Source organism: Podarcis pityusensis, assembly GCF_964106645.2.
Source record: "Podarcis pityusensis genome assembly, chromosome: 5".
Classification (NCBI taxonomy): Eukaryota; Metazoa; Chordata; class Lepidosauria; order Squamata; family Lacertidae; genus Podarcis; species Podarcis pityusensis.
Window position 1 is genome coordinate 32,005,205 of NC_138032.1, and position 13,252 is coordinate 32,018,456.

General features: G+C 41.4%; 1 protein-coding gene across 2 annotated transcripts in view; it reads right to left on the reverse strand.

Annotated features, from left to right (window-relative positions):
* The window catches only part of PXYLP1 (2-phosphoxylose phosphatase 1), a 58,650-nt gene that overhangs the window by 2,020 nt on the left and 43,378 nt on the right, over positions 1-13,252 (reverse strand). For both annotated transcript variants that reach the window (XM_081006945.1, XM_081006944.1), the window contains 2 exons: positions 12,087-12,213; positions 452-591 (listed from right to left, as the gene is read on the reverse strand). In XM_081006945.1, coding sequence (XP_080863071.1) covers positions 452-591; positions 12,087-12,213 — 267 coding nt within the window. The remainder of the gene's footprint in view (positions 1-451; positions 592-12,086; positions 12,214-13,252) is intronic.

Below are 13,252 nucleotides of genomic sequence, written 5' to 3' on the forward strand. Positions count from 1 at the left end.
GCCGACCCCCCACCCCTGAGAAGGTTTTGGGGGTACATGCGGTTGCACAGGAAGGAGTATAAAAATATTGAGTGCCTGAGCTGCTTTCTGCTCATGCAGTCACTTCATAGAATCCATGTGAAAGGGTAATGGCTGGGGTGGGCAGATCATGCTAAGAATATAAAAACATATTAATTTTTCAAAAATGTTAGTTGCACAAGTCTTAAATGGTTGTACAGGCAAGAAGGAAATATGACAATTTTCTCTTTAAAAAAAAACAATAACCCATAAACAATTGGGATATTGCTATTACAACCATGGTATCCTTTAGAAAGTACCAGCGATGTCCCCTGGAAAAATCATTTTTTTGAACCCTTAACAAGCACCTAGGAAGTTCCAATTAAGAACCAAAGAGCCTCTTGACATGCTGGTTTCTTTTGGACATGGAAATAAAACAGCTGTAGAAAATCACCTGTCTGTGTAAGCTCTCCCATTTCACACAGTGAATGGCTGGGGTAACGAGGCATGCTGCTCAGAGTGCCATCCATTTGGGTTTCTGATCCTTTAGACATATGGCTAATAAAAGCTTCAAGCTGAGGGTGGGAAGGTTTCCTAAAGGAGATAAACCAAACAAAAACTCTTAAACGCATGAAGAAGCTGTAAAGATTAAAGTGCTCTAATTATGTCAAGTCACACCATTTCATTATGAAGGCATACCTACTGCTGGGTGGGGGGAGGGAACTACAAAACTCTGCTCTTAAAAGAAATGAAATATGCAGCCATGCAGATGGGTGTTAAGGCCTGAAAAAACCAGCGTGTGATGGGAGGAAGAGGGAAGAAACGCAACAGCTAAAAATACATAAGAAAACCTCCAAAGAAGTTGTGCTGCTGTAACCCAGGATGCACTATTTCAGAGCTACTATTTTGCTGTCAGGACAATGTTAGCTTTCTATATGATCTCTATGAAATGACCTACTATCTTCATAAAAGAGAAAAACAACGTATCTGGTGTGTGGAGTGATAGGCAATGGATGGTTCAGTACCAATTTCTGGGGATTTATTTTCTTAAAAGAGAGGTGAGAAATTACTGTGATGAACACGTTTGTATAGTACATGGTTTCATCCTATGAAAATGTCAAATAAGAAATAAGCAGAAAAGCTCTAGCTTGGAACAAGAAGAGCAGGAGATCCATGCTTCCTCTAAATTACTATTAATATTGCTGCATGCAAGTTAGGCTGCATTTTCACCTTCTTATATCATATTATTATTTATTTCGTTACAAATCACTTCTCATGAGCCAAAACAATATACAAAATAATAAAACCAAAAGCAAATATAAACAGTTATATATCTGAATACAGTTAAAGCAACTGCATATATAAAAACTGCATATATAAAAACTATGAGAACATTAAAAAACCAATTACATATGTACAATTTAAAACAGCAGCACCACATACATAAAATCAGTTCAAATACAATACAGGTACCCATAGGCTATTTGATGCTGTAAAGTCCTTTTGGAAGAGTATTATATTTTACATGGTGCTTTGAGTCTCTAGATAGTTAAAAATAATAAAATGCATAAATCTGGATGTACAGTGGACTCTCGGGTTGGGAACGTGATCCGTGCGGGAAGCATGTTCACAACCTGCAGTGTTCGCAACCCACAGCGCCGCATGTGCGCACACACAGGTCATGATTCGGCACTTCTGTGCATGCGCAAAGCACGATTTAACACTTCTGCATATGCGCAAGCACCAGAACCCGGAAGTAACCAGTTCTGGTGCGCAACCCGAAATCATGCAACCCGAAGCATCTGTAACTCGAGGTATGACTGTATTTAAATCTAGTTAACTTAAATTCATAAGCCAATTTCCAAATATCAGTACATGCCAATTTAAAAACCTAGCACAGGAAAACCATTTAAAGAAACTGGCTACCATTCAGAAAACTACAAAAAAAAAAAATCAAATCAGAATGAAACACAGCTGGGTGCTTCTTTTCATTTTCACTTCAAGCCGCCACCCACTAAACTGCCAAACTACATTTTAATCCAGGAGTGACATGGTAACAGTGTGCTTTTGCACAAACCAGAGGACAGCAACTCAGTGGAGTGAAAATTAGACCAAAGCCACCAAGCAGTTTTCATTAACAGCTCTGCTCTTATATGCTTCTTTCCCATTACTGACAGACAGGTTTGCTCTTACCACTGCACAGCCTAGACCCCTTGATTAATATCATAAATGCATGTGGCATTTTGCAAAGCTGAAGCAGCCAGCTACCCCTTGCTAAAAGGATCCCATGAAATCACAGTGCAAATCAGTTACTAGCAGCAGGACTGATCTCAACCTTTCCAACAAAACTTTCGTATATAAGGGGGAAAGACGACAACAATTTCATTACATTACTTTGGAGGAGGGGGTGTTCTGGTGTGTGTTTTAAAGCAGCTACATTTGTTTGTTTGCATCCTAGGATCCCACTTCAAGAGTGAAAGGCTCTTCTGCTGATGTCCAAGATAGCCAGCTATTCCTACATCTGAAGTCTTGTCTCGGAGGCACAGGGAGTGCAGATGGAGGAGATGGCTTTCTCTGCCACTTCCTACCTGTGCAGGCAGAAGTGTGCTCTGCTCATGCAATGCGATCAAGCCACAGTTAAAAATCAATGAAGAGTCTGAGTTGTTTTTACTCTTTAACTGCTTACTTATTTCAAAAGTATTTTCCTCTCCTCTTTTTCTGAAGTAATGACTAAGCCTTCACAACTTTCCAAACCCTGCCTGAGAGTTATACTGCCACCATAGGAATCTCTTACATCCAGACAACTCTGAAGAGCTCTTAAATTATGCAGTGGTGAGTTAAGGGTGGTCCGATACGATACGATACGATACGATCATCTTTATTGTCATTGTCCCATACAGAACAATGAAACTGAAAGAATCTTCATCAGACATTCAAAAACCAACAAGCCTGCTATCTCAGCTATCCCAGCCTGGTTAGCCCCCCAAAAGCTCTGATACCCCATAATTAAATACAATATACTCCCATAGAGACTACCTTACACTGCGTTTAAAACCAAAATCGCATTTGATTAGAAACTGTGTCTCAGGCAGCTACTCCTAGTCTTTATAACCCTGTACCTTCTTCCAGAAGGCAGAAGCTGAAAGTCCTGCATTTACTTTCTTGGTCAAAGCCGTGTTGCCTCTCCTGCTGCTCATTCCCAGCATGAAACCTTTTCTTAGAGGAGGATACCAATTATAGAAAGAGTCAAGCTGAGAGATGTACAGCTTCTTGAACACAAAATAAAATAATCTCCACTACAGTTTAGACATACCTTTCACCAGTCTTTCCTACTAATAATTTTTGGAATTACAATAGCAACCTATTAATTTTGGTTAATGTCCTAATGTGAGACTATATAACAGAAAGTTCCTGAACCTCAATACACTGCATTGTCTACAAAGATTTTACTCCATTCACTGCATTGACATTTGCGCTATTGTAGGTTTCTTTAAAAAGAAAAAAGAATTTAAAAATATATATTTTAATATAAAATGTTGCGAGTTTTTATGTGTGCATTAGGCAATAGAGGTGGTTTTTAAAAAAGAATGTTAACTTAAGTTCCATTCTGTGTCTGAACAAGTGTTCAAAAGAAATTGGTCAATTAAATGGCAACTCTTTGCTACTTTATATCAGACTTTTAAAACTAACTTAAACCACAAGGTGGTGCCATGCTATCACTTCAATATAAGCACACTGTATGACACCTTACCCTTACTTTTCACATAGTGAAAAGTACAGAATATACAAATGAGAAAACTTCTAGTTATGGTTGGATTTGTAGATATAATACTATTTCAGGAAGGGAAAAGTGAAATAGAAGACATTGAGACCTTTTGTGTCTAAGAACCAATGTGACATGGGCAAATTCTACAGAGTTCACTCGCAGCCTTCATATGCAAAACCACATCAATACCTACAGTATTTTTCGTCCCATAGGACGCTCCGTCCCATAGGACGCACCTACTTTTTTGGGGGGGGGAATAAAGGGAAAAAAAATTCCCTTTATTTCCCCCCCCCAAAACCAGGTCGGGGAACAGTGGGATGGCGACGCTGCGCCTCCCCGCTGTCCCCCGAGCTTGTGGAGCTGGCCGATGTCTGCCCGGCGCGAGGGGCGCTCTGCTTCAGGGCGCCCCACGCTCCTGGCAGCAGGCTGCGGACACCTGCGCGAAGCACGGGGCGTCCTCCGGAGGGCGCCCCGTGCTCCGCGCTGCAGGCTGCCGCCCGCAAGCCTTGCATGCCTGGGGGGGATTTCCCCCGGGCGCGCAAGGCTTGCGGACAGCTGCGTGAAGCACAGGAGGCCGCCCCGTGCTCCGCGCTGCAGGCTGCCGCCCGCAAGCCTTGCGCTCCCAGGGGGGAGTTCCTCCGGGCGCGCAAGGCTTGCGGACACCTGGGCGAAGCACGGGACGTCCTCCGGAGGGCGCCCCGTGCTCCGCGCTGCAGGCTGCCGCCTGCAAGCTTTGCGCGCCCGGGGGAACTCCCCCGGGTGCGCAAGGCTTGCGGATAGCTTCCTGGAGCCTGGAGAGCGAGAGGTGTCCGTGCGCACCGATGCCTCTCGCTCTCCAGGCATTCGCCCCATAGGACGCACACACATTTCCCCTTCATTTTTGGAGGGGGAAAAGTGCGTCCTATAGGGCGAAAAATACGGTATTTGGTATACCAGAAGTCTGAATGTGCATTTACAAAGCAAAACTATGCATGTTTACTTGGAGGTAAGTGCCACTATGTTAAATGGAGCATAAGACTTGTTTGCCCTAATGTGCGTCAATTTACACTTTAATGTAAGTTGTATTTGCTAATTTACTGCCCATTCACTCAGTCTGTAGAGATTCTTCTGGAGCTCTCCATGGTCTCTTTTCATTTTAAGCACCTCACTGCGCACCCCGACACTAAATTGATTATGAACAACTTAAAAAGTACAGACTCCTTCACAGACTTCATTTTTTACATCCTTCCACTGAAAGAACTGTCCAGTTTTTCCTGCTCTCTGCTTCTTAACCAATTACTGATCCACAAGCGGACTTCTCATTTTATTCCATTACTGCTAAGGTTACTCAGGAGTCTTTAGTGAGCTGCTTGGCACACAATAGATGCACATATACTCACTTCACCACTTGTCTCAAATTGAGCTTCTGTATCTATATTTGTATGCCATGCCACAAATTAATTTAGCAGATACTCTGCAGATGGTGGCATTTACAAGAAACTGGGGGAATCTGTATTTTGAAATCTCAACGTTTTTAGCAATAGAAAACTTCCTTGTTGCACGCCAGTCTAATAGTGCACCATCAAACAATGCAAGCTAGTCTCTAGGAGCCATACAGGAAGCTTCCTACATACAAGTCTCCCACTGTGATAATTCGCAAGAGAAGGGATGGAAGGAAGAGGTGGCAAAGAGATTTTGAAAAAGTATTTCAGATGCTGCTAGGCCAATTACCTTTCCATATGCTTTTTTAAAAAAAATCAGATTAGCAATCTTGCTGTTGAATTGGCCAATTTACAGATACTACAGGAGATGGAGTATCCAGGCAACAATGTGAAGGTTGCTGGGGCTGAGCGGAACACAAATAAGTTAGTCTGTGTAGTTTGAAAGCTTAAGCCTCCAGAGAGATTCTTAAAAATTAATTTCCATAAAAACATGGAAATAATAAAAATGCAAGAGATTAATTACACAACTTGGCCCTTTTTAATACCTTGGGGGTATAACAATGTTTAACTTGATGCTTTCTTATGTCCAAAATTAAAATTTAAAAATCTTATCAACAAATTTTTAGCATGTTGAAGTGAATTATCGAAAAGCCTATAATTCTAACCGTGACTAGAATCCAATTTATGCCTTTGTACACATGGAATAGGGACGCGGGTGGCGCTGTGTGTAAAACCTCAGTGCCTAGGACTTGCCGATCATATGGTCGGCGGTTCGAATCCCCGCGGCGGGGTGAGCTCCCATCGTTCGGTCCCAGCTCCTGCCCACCTAGCAGTTCGAAAGCACCCCTAAGTGCAAGTAGATAAATAGGTACCGCTTTATAGCAGGAAGGTAAACGGCGTTTCCGTGTGCGGCACTGGTGCTGGCTCACCAGTGCAGCTTCGTCATGCTGGCCACATGACCCGGAAGTGTCTTCGGATGGTGCCGGCTCCCGGCCTCTTGAGTGAGATGAGCACACAACCCTAGAGTCGGTCACGACTGGCCCATATGGGCAGGGGTACCTTTACCATTACCTTTACACATGGAATAGCTTTTGATCCAGCACAAATGCCATAAAAATAAGAGGGAGGGAGGCAATTTTTGCTGATTCCCCTTCCGCTGACACCTTGCAGCCTGCTCTGAGGATCTCCTAAGTCTCTGGGGCTAATTTATCAGGGCTGTTGGGGCTAGAGGGGGAAGACAGCCGAGAAAAATAGCATCTGCCCCCCTTTTGTTTGCAGACCCCACCCATGGCTCAAAGATTATTCAATGAGTGCAAAGGCACGACCTGAAATCCATCCCATATTTTTACTAGTTGAACTAATTTTCTTTTTCATTTACAGCACTTCCAATGTATTGAAGAAAACCCTCCAACAGAATGTTCTGTTGGCAAATCAGAGGATATTCTGAAATGCATATTGAGTACAAAAGTTTGACATCAATAAGCAGACCTCCCATTTTAAGCTCCCTTAACACAACAGCTGCTGATCAAGAGATTAAAGGGGAAAGAAACACATGGCCTTAGCTTTTGCCTGGTGGATCTCTAACTGCTCAAGAAGTTTGCTTACAGGAGATGCTGGGAGGACATCAGACAAAAAAGACCCTGCTGGAATAATTTGTACACTATATACACTATATACATAATTTATACACTATATAGGTTTCAAAAAAATAATGTTAGTTTTGCCATTGTTGTTGTTATAGCCATTGAAGTATCAGATAACAGAGCTTGTATTTGCCTCTTTTAACTGGTATATACATTTCTTTTCTTTTTGCCATTTCATTACTATCAACTATAAAACTCGATAGGGACGTGGGTGGCGGCTGTGGTCTAAACTACTGAGCCTCTTGGGCTTGCCGATCGAAAGGTCAGTGGTTCGAATCTCTGCGACGGGGTGAGCTCTCGTTGCTCAGTCCCAGCTCCTGCCAACCTAGCAGTTCAAAAGCACGTCAAAGTGCAAGTAGATAAACAGGTACCGCTCTGGCAGGAAGGTAAACAGCATTTCCGTGCACTGCTCTGGTTTCAGTGTTCCGTTGCGCCAGAAGCGGCTTAGTCATGCTGGCCACATGACCTGGAAAAACTGTCTGTGGACAAACGCCGGCTCCCTTGGCCTGTAAAACGAGATGAGTGCCGCAACCCCAGAGTTGTCTGTGACTGGACTTAACTGTCAGAGGTCCTTTACCTTTTTTTATAAAACTAGATGGTAGCATTCTGAACAGATTTTAATCAAGCAGCATATCTTTCACATCTGAAATTAATACAAAGCTGAAGTATGATGTATCTAAATCCTAACACACACACACACACACACACACACACAAACAAACAGAAAGTTAATTATTCTGGTGAACAGCTACAAAAACAAGTTTTCTCTGTGGAAATCTACCTTGATTTGAAAATGTTAATTGAAATTTGACAGGAAAAATCCCCAGGGACTTGGTCTATTTTCTTACATTCATTCTTCACTATTTATATACCACACTTCTTAATTCACAAAGCCCAAGCAGGACCCCTTAAGCTATCCTGCATATCCATTAGAAGTCCATAGGGCTGCAGCATAATCTGCGTAATTAATGAACTCCATCTGTGGAATACTAAATGAAATGGAGAATGGGGTGGAATACAAATGGGATACTTAATGCAAGACAAAGTCCAAAGAGCTTAAACAAATACAAATTATAATGAAAAAATAACTGATCTTAAACAGCTATCAGTATGAATGTATGTGTGGCAGTTCTACCATTGTTTTAATTCTCACTACAAACAACTGTACTTTCACAGAAGTCACTATGTCATTATTAAGAACTTTCTTTGCTACACTACAAGCCTAACTAGAAAGTTCCTAAAATAGTCCTGCAATTATTTAGGGACAGCTCTTGCTCAATTTGCCTCCACAGCTGCTGATCCCCTCATCTCCTCTCCGCGATGTCACACAATGAAGTTCATCTGCCTCTCTTCTAGCTTTAGATAAGCCCTTTAACAGGGCTTTTTTTAGCCGTAACTCACCAGAACTGAGTTCCACCACCTCTTTGGTGTGTTTTGGCAGCCTTTTGTAGCATACTGGCAGCTGTGTGCATGTGTCAGAGGTTGTGGGGCAGTGCGTTTCTCCCCCCCCCCCCAAAAAAAAGGTTTTGCTCCCCCTGAAAAAAATCTCATCAACTTAGGGTTGTCGGTCAAAGTACCTCTTTTTTCTAGAAAAAAAGCAAGAGAACCATGTGTGCGGCCAGCATGTAGGCACATTGCAGAAATGTGGAGTTAATATGAATGGCTCCCCAAGAAGCATGTTCTGTTCGTGGCAGGTGCAATCTGCAACCTGAATGCTTGCCCAGAAACAACTTCCATAGAAATAGTTGTGTTAAACTCTTGCAGCAAAAAAACAGTAAAAACATTTGGTGCATCTTAAAGCCTAACCAATTTATTATTGGTGCGATGGACCAGAGTCCAATTCATCTGATGCATGTTATCATAAGGTTGCTAGGTATATCACTGTTTTACACATTTATCGAAAAGAAAAAGACTATGCCTCAGTGGAAGTACAGTTCAAAAGAAAGGATGTGTCTGGTTACCAGTCACCCTATTTCAGCGAGGGGGCAGGTACAGAGGGCCTCTATGGGGGTTCTATCCAATCAGAAGCCACATTAAACAATTATTAAAAAAATCAGTATAGATGAGCATCTGAGAGTCCACCAAGTTTCTCTGCTTGGTGGAAAGAAGTCAACACAGCGCCTTGCATCCTGTGTTCAAGGAATGCCAGGAATAATTAGTTTAACATATCAAAAGTCACACATATCACACTATTCTCTTCTCAGAAAATGTTATGGTTGTTACCAAGTGATTGGTGAGAACAACTAAATCAGGAGATCTGAATAAATTTTGATGAAGTAACTCACTGGATATAATAAAAAACTGACCTTGACCTTCCAAATTCAATGTATGGTGGGCTTCTCTACAGTGTGATCTGCTGATTTTAATTACAACTAAGTTTTATACAGCTTCTAAGGGTTTAAAAAAAAAAAGGTTTCTACCCCTGTCACATGCACTTGACAACTCTGCAAAATATTTTCTTTAATGCTATACAGCAAGACATTTTAGAGCCGAGACTGGTAAACCCTGTAGGCTTTCCAAATGGCTTTGAATTATCTCTCTTCAATTAATGTTTCATTCCCTAGAGTAAGTTCATTAAAAAATCCTATCACTGCAATTAGCACATTACTAACTGCTTATCCTATTATAGAATTTAATTGCTTACTGTGGCCAGTACACTTTGGTAACACCAAGTAGGTTCAACCCTAAAAACATTTAATATACATTCCCTGTTTCAGGATTCTACAGTTTTGTTTGTGAAAATGTGTTTACCGCAATACGCTGTTGGTTGTTTCTCACCCTTCTCCAAATTCAATTATATGCAATTTTACAGATACTGAACACTTACATATAAAGTTCATGTTACATTCCTCACCTTTGCGTAACACAAACCAGGATTGGTTTTAACTATTATCTTTATAATTATGATACAACTTCATTCAACATATTACTTGTCCTCCTTTAGCAATTCTAGTTATCTTTAAGCATGTGTTCTGACCCTTTTCGTAGCATCAAAAATGAACTTTTGTTTTCTAGCTGGCTATCTTGACAAAACCATCAGATAAGTAAACTAGACTCCCATCTGTGATGCCAATAAGCAATTTATAACATGAATGTATCATTTATTTTAACACCTCTGAATGCAGTTTATTTACACTGAATCCATAGTCAACATACTTGCATTTCAGAAGGATCTCACTATTGTTGAAGGAGCACACAAAGGTGGGGGTGGGGACACCACTATTCTCAAACTGCGCTGGCACTACAGCTAACATTACAGAAAGATAACTGACAAACAGAATATATCAAACTGTTTTAAGAGTGTGAGTGGATTAATGAAGAGAAGGGGAGATTCTGTGGTTCTCTTCAAAACACCCTGACATTACAGCCCATTATCTAGCCTACGATGTGGCAATGATAGAGGTGGGAAAAGCATTTTTTCCTCCTCGATCATTTTCCAGAGGAGCATATCTGAGTGCTGAAGGGCAATTACCATCTGGTCAAGGTAGAACTCAGTTGCTAGCTGTTACACATTTGCAGGACACTCTCGAGGGTGAAATTGTTTGGCCCTTGTGGTTAATATACAGCATCATTGGGTCCCATATTTCTAGATGGCTTTCAGTTACTGGAACCTGAGAATACAGATGTGGTTGGCACTTGGTCAATTCCAGCTGACCACTGACCAGCATGGAAAATATGTCCAGCTCAGAACGACTGCGGATGAAGAACTCTGCCCAAGCAGCTTAATGGACTGGACGAGGGTTAATAAACTGAAATTCAACACAAATAAAACAAAGATACTCTTGATGAGTGTTGGTCAACCTGCTCTGGAAGGAGTTACATTCTTCCCAAAGGATCGGGTTCACAGTGTGGGGGTGCTTATTGATGCAACACTGCCGTAAGAGGCTCATGTGGCCTCTGTGGCTCAAAGTACCTTTTTATCAACTCCAGCTGATAAACTAGCTGTAACTATACATCAATAGAGATAGCTCAGTTGCAGTTACAGGTGCTCTGGTAACTCCCAGAGGTAAATTTAGGATATTGCAATGTGGGCTGCCTTTAACAATGGTCTTAAACTGTTGATCTGAAACAGGGACTAGGTGTTTATATCATATTATGGCAGGGCTTTATATGCAATACCGGCTTCCAGCCTGGGTCTCATTTAAAGTGCTGATTTTAACCTTTAAATCGCTTAATAGCTTGGCACTAGATTAGCTAAATTGGTGGCGCTGTGGGTTAAACTACTGTGCCAATTGGGCTTGCCAATCAAAAGGTCGGTGGTTTGAATCCCCGTGACGGGATGAGCTCCCGTTGTTCGGTCCCTGCTCCTGCCAACCTAGCAGTTCGAAAGCACACCAAAAAAAGTGCAAGTAGATAAATAGGTATTGCTCCAGCAAGAAGGTAAATGGTGTTTTCGTGCGCTGCTCTGGCCACATGACCCGGAAAAATTGTCTGTGGAAGCAGACAAACGCCGGCTCCCTCGGCCTGTGAAGCGAGATGAGTGCCACAACCCCAGAGTCATTCACGACTGGACTTAATTGTCAGGGGTCCCTTTACCTTTACCTAGAGACCACCTTATTCTGAATACGCCTAGTGTATTCCGTAAGATCATCATCAGAGGCAAAGTTCCACAAAGTTTCTCAAACAAGGTGAGAAGATGGAGAGGGCCTTCTCAGTAGTGGAATGGCTTCCAAAGAGGCTTACTAGATGTCTACCTTTTGAAAGGCTTTTATTTACTCACCTTTTAAACAACTTGTATTATAAAACAGAAGTAGAACAAAACAAGTTGTGTGGGGTCTTAGTAATTGAGCTGCACTTATTTTATAATCTGAGCAGCTAACTGATTTTATTTTCCTTTGCTCCGAAGAAGAGCTTTTAATGCTGCATTTTATTGTCTTTATTGCTTTTTAGTTATTGTATTTTAATGTAGTTTAGTATTCTTTGTTGTCTGAGTCGACCAGAGAGTTTAAATTGATGGGCACACAAACAAATTCAGTAAATAAAATAAGGCTCCATTATTTATCTGCACTTTCATCATGCCTTGAACCTTTAGAAATCTTTATGCAAGAGATGGAAACAGAGGAGAGCAGAAAATAACTGGTATTTTGTGTGAACATATAGACTAGGCACTATGGGTGGAAAGGACTCTTTTAAAGTACGTGTGTCTCTACTTGAGCATGTGGAAATCCAATACAGAATGCCCATGGACTATTTATGGGTACTTGCATTCTACTGAACAAATAAAGCCTAGAGAGAAATGGTAAAATCCAAAACTTTTACCTGTTGGGCACTAATGTACAATCAATGTCTGGCCTTTTCGTTTTGGGAATGGCATAAAGAGGATATCGGTCCCCATGGCGAATCAGCACATGAACAGAATTCAGTTTAAAATAGTGGGGTGCATGACCTATAAAAGAAACATTAAAATTGATTTAAAACAACAACAATCAGTTTTAGAATTCACCAAGTTCATATACTCAGCTACATACAATATAGGCAATAAAGGAAAAAACACATAAGCTGATCTTTACAAGTCAAAAAATAAACAGAACATAAACACACACAAAAGCAACAAAGATGCATTATTCTAATATGAAATAAACTGTTAAAAGAAGACAAGAACAGGGAGGGGAGATACTAAAATGGGAAAACGATTATCGTATATACCGTATATACTCAAGTATAAGCCGACTTTTTCAGCACATTTTTAATGCTGGGGAAAAAACCCCTCAGCTTATACTCGAGTGAGGGTCCCTGTTAGCAGCGGAGGAATGAGCAGCCCAAAAGCAGCCCATTTGGGCTGCTTGTTCTTCCTCCGCTGCTGCCGCCACCAGCCTCTGCCTCTCAGCAGCACCCTAGGTAGGCAGGGGGACAGGAGGGGCTGGGGGGGGAGAGAAGCCCCCTCTGCCATGTGCGCATGTGTGCGCACACACACACACACACATGCTCCGGCACACCAGGTGGTTTGTGGTGTGGTGAACCGGCTTATACTCGAGTCAGTAAGTTTTCCCAGTTTTTTGTGGTAAAATTAGGTGCCTCCGCTTATATTCGGGTCAGCTTATACTCGAGTATATACGGTAATTGTCTATTTATAATTCCAAAAGATTATTTAAACATTCCAAAAGATTATTTAAATGTTCCAGTTCTTCAGATTCTTTTATCAACCCATCCTCTTTGTCTCTCAAATATACACACAAATGTAATTTTGTTGTTTTGCAAGATGCCAGAGTTTAATAAGTCATTTACGTAAATGAGGAGTTTCTTCTCTTCCTCAACATTTTGTGCAAGTTACAGTGCAATCCTATATATGCATACTCAGAAGTAAATGCCATTGAATTTAATGGAGCTTCCTATCTGACTCAGCAAAACTAAGAGGGCCTCCTCAGATTCTTGATTGCTATCTTAAAAGGTGGTATATATTTCAATGTCTGTTTGCAAGGGAGCGT